Source organism: Choristoneura fumiferana, chromosome 5 (assembly GCF_025370935.1).
Source record: "Choristoneura fumiferana chromosome 5, NRCan_CFum_1, whole genome shotgun sequence".
NCBI classification, from domain to species: domain Eukaryota; kingdom Metazoa; phylum Arthropoda; class Insecta; order Lepidoptera; family Tortricidae; genus Choristoneura; species Choristoneura fumiferana.
Genome location: NC_133476.1, coordinates 13,960,257 through 13,970,340, shown reverse-complemented (window position 1 = coordinate 13,970,340; position 10,084 = coordinate 13,960,257). Strand labels below are relative to the sequence as shown.

Here is a 10,084-nt window from a genome sequence, read left to right as displayed (position 1 = left end):
GAAAAAATAAATAATATTGTGTGGCTCTTCATTACTCATTCGAACATATCAAACTATAGCCTTACAGTAATTTTGTTTTTATAAAGACGATGAAAATGTGTAATTACAGACACAGATTTTTAAGGTGAGGTGAGGTGAGCTGAGGTGAGAGGCGTTTTCTGAGTTTCAGGTCTTGTGCAGTTAAAAGTTGACGCAGTTTAGATAAACATAAAATTTAAACAAATTAAGTCCTACTAATGGAGACGCTATCTCTCTATCTATACAACTATTATAACTAAATAAAGAAAGTTCGCACGTTCTTTGAATTTTCTCCGTAAGAGAAATTGTTTTCAAATATCGAATTACAGTTGAAAGTCATAAAAACCATAAGTAATTTGAAGTAAGTAATTTCTCATTGCGTATTAGCATGGGGTCGTCTTTTCCATCTTTGTTCTTGAAAAGTTCACGTATGCTTTGTTTTGAAGAGTAACAACAGTATTAGTTTCTTTTCGTTTCATCGTATCTCGTTAAGACTAGATTTTATTTTTTTGGAAAAAAATGGTTGCTTTTCGGGAAAGGCACCAAACACAGTGACGGAGAAATCGAAACAATAACGGCTTACAACTGCACCGGAAGAAAGTTCCTACGTATTTGCATAGAGCACGCGGTGCGGCCACGAGCGGCCGGCGGAGAGCGGTTGCGATGTCCTACATAGACATGCCTTATAGTTTATTGTCACGGACCCATTTCCGTGGGTGCACGACCACCTCCGGGCCTGTGCCGTGACACACTTCTCTCACTCCGTAAATTTCTCCGAGAGAAACTTACAGTATCTAATGCCTCCGACATCCGTCTAAGTATGCAGATTTCCAGAGCAAATCTCCGTGACCTAAATAAAACATTACAAAGCAAATAAGTATTAAACGGAGAGAAGCTGGCTATTATGCAAATCTACAGCATCTATTGCGCTTTGTATGCATCTAACAATGCCATCGGTGTCATTTAATAAAAAGGAACAATGAACGCAAAATTAAGTGTCGATGACGATATCAACTCGATTTCATTATAAACGGGAGGCACGAAGAAAAACTTGCCCCAGCGTTACGTTAGAAAGCGTAGACATTTCACCATAAAGCCTAGAAAGTGTATATAAGAAGAAAGTGAAGAAGTAGGGGAAAAATGTGCAATGCAAGTGCATCGAGTGGCGGGAGTGAGTAACAATACTTACTCTGAATCTTGGCGGTTTCCAGATCGTTCGCAATCACTTAACTTTTTCTCCCTAGATGAAACCGCAGAGGCGAGGCGAGCGCGGCGAGCGCATTTCTCACCACCACGTGTTTGCCTAGTTCATATATCGATGCACTCATTTTTACTTTCTTTTCCATTCGCTCTTATTTGTTTGTTACTCGCCGCGCTGCTACTCTGCAACTAGATCTAGCTAGAGGCAGTACCCCTACCGCATGGAAGACGGAATGAAAAGTAAACTCATCAAGTGAATCTTTCGCAAATATATAAAACGCGTATCTAGACTTATTAGCACACTATATTATATTATTTATCTACTTGTATAAAGTGTATATTTAATATTTTACAGTTATTAAAATATTTTTAATATATTGTGGCTAGATGGATGAATAAGTGGAACTGATATTTAATGATTATACTACCGATGAAACCAACTTTAATTACACTTAAATACTTAGGTAGATAATTATTTTTTCTATTTTTTATGTTTTTTTTTTTACCATAAGTAGGTAGATACTTGGACAGTTTTTGATTTGCTAAGAATACCTGAAAAAAGCTGTAGTGGCCTAGTTGCTTGACCTATGGCCTCTAAGCAGAGGATCGTGGGTTCGAACCCCAGCTCGCACCTCTAAGTTTTTCGAAATTTATTTGAAAAATTACATTTGAAAATTACCACGAGCTTTACAGTGAAGTAAAACATCGTGAGGAAACCTGCACAAACCTGCAAAGCAATTCACTGGTGTGTGTGAAATTCCCGATCCACACTGAGCTCGCGTGGGAACTAAGGCCCACTGGCCCAAGCCCTCTCATTCTGAGAGGAGGCCTGTGCCCAGGTGGGACGTATGTACACAGGCTTGGAAGATGAATAATACCTAGGTATTAAGGAAATGTTTAAAAAAACCCGTCTAAATATACATTTTTAATAAGTAATGAATTGTCTCAGGTGTCCGTTTGCCAGAAAGTGAAAATCACATGCCTAACTAATAAACGAAGATCACGCACGAAGGCGCGTTCGTGCAAGCGGCGCGAGAGATGATTCTCTGTGACAAAACTATTAAAAGAGAGCGACATTCTCGTATTATTTGATATATGGATTTTAATGACAGTTTCTTGTGTCAGTTCCGTTGAATAGTTCGGATGGTCACATGCAAGCAGAATGAATGTACGAGAGAAAATGCAAACACTACGCTCCAGCACGATACTACGCTTTACTATGAACAATAGTTAGCGTGATAGCATTTTTTAGAATGGAACCGTTTTAATAATTTAAGTACACACACAATATAATTAGATATATTTTACGCGTATATTCAGTGTAAATATCGTAGGTAAGTTAGCCGAGAGCGCATGGGAAAGCTGTGACTCTGCCTCGAACGCAGAGAAACACGGTGAAGGAGAGATGGGCATTTCACCGCATGGGGTCAACGCTCTCGCTATACTGTCGCTGATTATGGCCCAATTGGACTATGTAGGTCTAGGCCGGGTAGGTCGTCGACCCGCGTACGTGACACACTTACGGCGCGAGCGCACGACACCGGTGCTTTCACGCGGTTGTCGCCCCAAGCAGGGGGTGGGAGGCGCAAGCGCACTGTAGCCGCATCTTTCACGGAAAGCTGTGAAAAGGCGCACTGGAACAGTAAATAAACACTTTCACGCCAAGTAATATTCAATATTGAGTTATCAATATTCATTAGTAGAGAATGACGCGATATTTTTGCAGCTGACATCTAAAATCGTCGTCTTTATATAAAGAAATGATTTGGAATTTGTTCTTCGTGACATATTATTGATCCAAATTGAATGAGCTTAGTTTGATTGAAATGTTTCTATGTGTGCAAATACCACTCTATCATGATGTAGGTACGTACCTAATTCGGGCATTGAAAAATTCGGGAGTGTGGAATGAAAGCCTAACTGACTCACGGTAAGCGGGGCACACTATCCGTAGAAGTATTGTACTGTTAAACTCTTTATTGTACTTATATAAAAACCCATGAAATTAATAGAAAACAGGATCAGTATTGGCGTAGAAAAATTGAATGGTAGCAGGATACCAGAAGTGACAGTATGAGAGTAACTACGAGTAGGAAGCTATTGGAGCGAGCGAGGCAAAAGCGTTCGTCTATTCGTGGTATAAAGTTTTGGTGATACATGTTTTCATTAGTGAATGCCACGTCGTGAGCGCCTGTAATCGAGAACTTTATTAGCTTATGCGTAATTCCATATATTTCTATGAATGTACATACATAGGGCGTTGAATTTAATGAATCATGATATTAAACCAATTAATTAATATTAACTATATACTAATATGTGAATAATATATAGATGTGAAAAAAAAATTGAGCTATATGATCTCTTTCATGAAATGCAAAATATTTCATTAAACTACTAATGAAGTTTCATTCAAGAAGCTATTTAGAGAAAAAATTATCTTCGCATAGAGAAACAGCGTACCTACCTACTTTTAGAGTAGGTAGTGTGCATTAAATGCTGGGTGATTTTGCATCTCCTTCATAAGAATCATCAAAAGAACTTACTGAAATTATAAAAGGCTGAGTAATATAATGTTTTGCTTGCATCATGCTTATGTCACGCCGCATCTACTTTCAACCGTTCTGATAAGATATAAATGTAAAACCATGATTGATCCAAATATCGAACCGGGTTATAACTTTGTGACCATTGTTAATAACTTTGATTTTTAGCTTAATGCAGCGTATTTAAAAATGGGTACAGAAGTGATTGAGCTGTGTCATTTTTCTCGAGATGTTTTATGTAATACCTATTTACATAGTTGTAAGCGGTTGGTTAGTCTCTAACAACACGGATAAGCATTAATAGTTCGTTAGATTGACAGAGACCAAGGTTGCTAGCAGGGGGATCTAGAGCAAGGTCAAAACGGTCGAAGTCTTTGAGTGATAGTGTGGCCTCCCTCTGCGTTCATTATCGACAACAAATCACAAAACATTAATAACTGAAGGCATATTTAAGTGCTGACTATGTTGTACCTAAATACTGCTATAAAAGTAAGTAATAGTTAGAATAAATTTAATTTAATTTATTGTTAACTGGTCATTAATCTTGCTACGAACAAGAACATATTTTTAGAATACTAACGTAGCTGTGTATAAAAATACTAGGTAACCCAAATATTCACTCGCGTATAAAACCTGGAAATTTCCACCATAGCGTTTAAGTTTTCTTAACTATTTTACCTGTAGCTAAAACATCAACTTCATCCAACTGACAGGAGCTGTTAGTGGGGTGAGGGGGGTTTTTTGGGAGTTGTTGTGTAGATTGAGAGAGAGTAATGGTGTGCGCTTCGAGACTTTTAATTAAAATTAGCTTTCACCAAGAATTTGACAATATGGGATTGAGATTGAAAAGTGAAAAGTATTACTCTTATCTGGGACGGACGGAAAGGAAGGAATCTATTACAGTCAGAAGTGGTACGTTTATGGATACACGCGACCAACCAGAGTCATGGTTCGGTCTAAGGAGAGTAGGTGTTCCAAGGGATATACACCCCCTCTACCCAATAATACAATAGAAAGAACACTGAAAAGAAGGAATGAGTGCTCTCGCAGTCGCCAAAGCAGACAGCTCTATCGTGACTGTTTTTTATCAACCAATGTCAAAAGGATAATTTTAGTTTATACTATTTTTTTATTATAAATAAATTTTATTCTGCTGACTAGCAACAAGGTATTAATAGCGCACTATCATTAATCATAACCAACAAGCCGAGTGCGAACAAAAAGAGGACTCGCTGTAATTGATGGCCGTATTTGCTACACGGTCACAGTTAAATGGAGGTCCAAATAAGAGCAGGTGCACAAAAAAAGACACGGTTCGTGGAATCGACAGAGCATTCTAAGAACCTGTTGTACAGCGCATGTTCTGTAGACACCCAAGTGCAAACTAAGTGCATCTTGCACATAGTCGAGTGACGCTGTTCAGGATATCGAAATGGAATGCCGAGGGGCCGTTCCTGCAAGTAAGAAATAAAATAAAACAAACGAGATGCGTATCTCTTCTACTTTTTCCTGTTCCTTTAGGCTCATTGTTCGCCCGGGGGAACGGAGGAGTGTGATACGTAATTGCTTGGCAACAAAGTGGTTAGATATTGTGTGCTTATTAATAAATTAGTTAATCGGAGATAATAGAAAAACAGTCATGAATTTATTTCCCGCTTGAATTCCATTGAGACGTGTGCGTTTAACATAATAATATGAAGTAACCTCCAAGTCATGTTTCGTGGACTAGCGGCATCGTCTATACTTAAAGTAATAAGTGATGTTTTAATTTAGTTGTCTTGTTCCAAAATTAATGTAGTAGAGAAATATTTATTAAATGGACTTTTTTAATTTAAGTTTGGATTGACTTCGGTTGTGTATGTTCCTTAACAATCAATCCAGCTCAAGACAAACAAAAAGTCGCGGTTCTTCTTAAACTGACGAGTAAACACATCATTTTCTGCTTAGGTTTACGTCATTCAACAAAAACAAAACCTCACAATAAATTACAGAATTATCTTTCATTCAACCCTTGGTAATGCAGCTACGTCAACGACTAGGAATGCGTGAGTCAGATTTATTTATAGCGAAGTATACTGGCCAGCCCCGCGTAGCAACAGCCGACGGTTATGGTATCTTTTCCTGTACGTAAACCATTGCCATAAAACTGTATGTAACTTTTCACAGATTTTCTGAGATAAACTAAGAGTTTGGATTGTTTTAGAAATATTTATTTAGATTTAGGGATTTTATCATTCTGTGTAAATATTGACAATGAAACATAAATGTACCAAGTGGACCAAATTCTCCTATGATCAATTAAATAAATCAGAATAAAACAGAACTAACATGCGGTAAATATTCGATATTAAATAAGTTTTATGGAACGAGTAATCGTTTTGTCTAGTATTTAAAGCTTACCTACTTAACCATGATAGTATTCCTTTTAAATTCATTATAATTTATGAGATACTGCTCTGATATTTTCACGTAGGTATTCAAAAACAACCGTTTAGCTTAGCCACCTAACACAAAACTAAAGTAAAAATTGCTGTTTAATAATTCGCAAATAGGAAAATGGTTTAAGCAAATCTTTGGTTTCTAAAAAAGACCTATTTACCTGTAATAGAAAATTAAATTGGGGTAAGAAGGAGATACAAAAAGGTTTTCGTTTCAAAGATTGGGTTAATACACTGCCGTGTGTTTTCATGGATTTCAATCAAATTACTTTTGAAAATCAAGCAATATCGTCAAAGCAAGTAATTTATTTGCATTAAAAAAATATTGTCGTTAACATTGAACTTTTGTTTAAGATTGTTGGGGCTGAGAGGTAATGGGAGAGATAGGAATGGAGTCAGCGACTTCAGGTTTAGGTTCGGGGACAACGACGGGGGAGATCGGAACGGACTCGGGTGCAGGGTCGGGAATGACTACAGGGGAGATGGGAACGGACTCAGGAGTCTCTGGCTCGGGAATCTCAATTGGCTCAGGCACGACTTCTGGCAGCCCAGGCTCGGGGAGTACAATGGGCTCAGGAATGACAACTGGCAATTCAGGCTCAGGCAGTAAAACTGGCTCGGGGATAACAATAGGCGGAAGAGGCAGGGGGTCGTATGTAGCTTCTTCAGGCACGAAGTCGATGATGGGCATGTCGATAGAGGCGGGGCTGCCTTCAATGCCATCTATTGAGACAGGGTTGCCGGCGATGGGTCCCTGGGGTGCGTCCACGTTCACGATGATCTGCACTAGCGGAAGGGGATTGGCCACGGCCACGGCCACAAGGGCGAACAAAGCAATAAAGATTTTCATCGTTGACAGCTGGAAACAAATGAAAACCAACTATTTATTCTATTCTAGGTTCATCAGCAAACCCACTTAGGTATTAATACGTAAATTTAACATTGATGTTAGTAATAAAAATCGAGGTGATGCACACGAGACGGTATAGCCACCGCCTTTGAAAATTAGATACGCTTACTATATGCTTCCATTTCAAGCCAGTTAACCTCGAATTTACTGAACCAGGATCACCTAGATTAACACAGTGAACATAAATGAATTAAACTTGTTTTGAATTCTTCTGTATAAAATTTTGTTACACGATTAATATAAATGCTTCATACTCCGCCTACACCACTTTACCTTCGGCTAAAAGCTAGAAATCAATTATTGCTAAAATTGTTAACTGATACTTGTTCAGTATTCCTACCTTACTTAGCGTGCAAACTGCGTTTAACCAATTTTAGCAATTAGTGAATTCTTGCACTAAACCGACGATTCAGAAACCAAAGTTACATTGTTTTAATGTATATGGAACTAACTATCAGGTTTTTTGACGACTATTAAAACAAAACCGGAAGTTACGCATTAGTTGGCTTTGGCTACATTGTAACAGCAGCAGTTGTCTTTCCTCGGAACTGTAATATTTACTAGAACGCATCGTTTACTTAACTAAGTTTACATAACAGAACACCAAAACGCGCATTTTCTTCAAAATTTTTCGTTTTTTTAGGTCTACTTCTTTATAATAGGTTGAATGCGAGGCTAGACTTATATTCGTTGAGTTATGTTAAGTGTAAGAAAAAACTCCAAGGTGCCCTACTGAACATGTCGTACGATGACACAGAGAAGTTACTATGTATAGTGAAATAATTTCTGTTTTATATCACTAAATTGTCGCATTATTATAGGTAATTTTATTATATTTATGCATAAGGAATAAGAATTTAATTATAATGTCGCTTATACTTTCAAATTAGGTTAGTATTAAGAAAACTGTCAATATTATCATTGTTTAATTTGGAATAACCTTTTGAAGTTGATTAAATTATATCTAAATATATTAGAATTATTTTGCCTGAAACACAGGGAATCCTAGTTCAGGCATTTGTTGTAAATATTTCTTTTACAGTATGTTTTAGTTCTTAAGTTAAATATGATGTAAAATGAGTTTTTTGAATAAATTATTATTATTATTATTATAACTTGCTTTAGTTGCAGCCGTATCTTGAAGGATTATGAGAGCACTTTATAACTATCTTGGGGCTGTCAAAAATCTCGATAAGCCCCCAAAAGATGCAATAATTAAACTTTTATTACATTCGCTCGAATTTCGGACTACGGATGCAGCAGAACACGATTACAGACCAGAAAGAGGCATTTAGTTAGACTATTAAATTAAATAAAAAAACCGGCCAAGAGCGTGTCGGACACGCCCAAGCTAGGGTTCCGTAGCCATTACGACACAATTAGTAATATTTTTCTAAGGATTGCGTATTTTATACGGAATCAGAATTATTTATTTGTAAAACATAGGTAAACAAAATACAGGTGGAAAAAAATACAATGTGTATCACTATGTTTTAATAATAGGTAGTACGGAATCTTCCAAGTTTAGGTATATTTTATACCTTAGGCTGCTATTTACTCTTAAACTACTAATAATTCTCAAGCAAACTTAGCCGTTATAGTTTTCCTTGAAAGTTTTATATACTTACTACCATTCTGAATTTTTTCAAAATTTTCCACCCACCGGTTTAGATTTTAGAGAGGGGGGGTGCTCGATTTTAATGAAAATTTGCACTTTAAAGTTGAATATTTCGCAAACATATCACTGAATTGAAAAATCGTCTTAGCAAACCCCTAATGGTTTTAAAATACCTATCCAACGATACCCCACACTACGAGGTTGAATAAGAAAAAAAAACACCACTTTACGTCTATGGGAGGCACACTAAAAATTGTATTTTTGTATTTTTTATTGTACCATTTTGTCGGCATAGTTTACATACATACTCGTGCAAAATAACAGCTTTCTATCATTAATAGTCCCTGAGAAAAACCGCGGACGGACGGACAGACAGACAGACAGACCGACAGACATGGCGAAACTATAAGGGTTCCGTTTTTGCTATTTTGGCTCCGGAACCCTAAAAAAGACTCCTGGAATGTAGGAATTTAAGCCGCTTGCAACTGCCAAACATCTTAAAAGGTATCATTTATTATAGAAACATTGTGTTTATAAGTTCGTTATATAATGAAAAAAAAATACCTACGACAAGTCTTCATTAATTATTTTGGATGTTTGAAAAAAAGTTTTAAATTAATATTTCTATTGGTGATATTATAAAATAATGATGCCGTTTTTTTGTATAATTGCTTACCTACTATTCAAAAATGGTTCATACAATATGAGTTTCACTATTGTTTTAGCTGAATTATGCTTTGATCTTCAAAATATTCACAAAGTATGAAGAAAAGAGGCGTAATTTGTGCGCGCTGGGAGCAGTGACCAGTTCTATATTGTGCAGGAGGTAACTCGAACTTATGCTCATATAGTTTATAAACTATTAACAGATAACTCTATGGGAAACCGCGAAATATAATTATGTGCGTTCATGGCAGTAAATATAAACAGACGAGCAATAATAACAGGTTGCTTTCCATATAAAGTTGAATGAAAAGTAACCAGTTACATTGGCTCGTCAGCTTAGTCGGTACTAATAAAGTTAAAAAGAGTTTCCCGCTTACCTTATCGACACCAGCTCCAAAGAAACTATAACTCGCTAAATTTCAGACTTGCATTTATAATCATTTTTAGCTTACGTCACTGATACCAGATAGAAGTATTTAAAAATTTACTTGGCGTATCTGAATTTAATCTTACTACAGTAAATTTTATAACAGGATACTCGTAGGTGCATTCAGAAATACCTAGCTTAAAAGTATCTTTATTTGGAATTTTAATCGGGGTTCCACATGTTTCAAATTTAGTGCCAAGATGCTCAATTATCCTGTAAGTAAATAAAGGAAACGATCAAGTGCGAGTCGGACTCGGACAC

At 36.8% G+C, this 10,084-nt stretch overlaps 1 protein-coding gene across 1 annotated transcript; it reads right to left on the bottom strand.

The window, feature by feature from the left end:
* Positions 1 to 6,488: 6,488 nt before the first annotated feature.
* On the bottom strand, positions 6,489 to 9,826 carry LOC141427813 (uncharacterized). Its single transcript, XM_074087397.1, has 2 exons — positions 9,774 to 9,826; positions 6,489 to 7,061 (listed from the first exon to the last, which is right to left on the bottom strand). The coding sequence occupies exon 2, from the start codon at positions 7,050 to 7,052 to the stop codon at positions 6,552 to 6,554; it is 501 nt and encodes a 166-aa protein (XP_073943498.1). The 5' UTR covers positions 7,053 to 7,061; positions 9,774 to 9,826; the 3' UTR covers positions 6,489 to 6,551.
* Between the last annotated feature and the right edge of the window lie 258 nt (positions 9,827 to 10,084).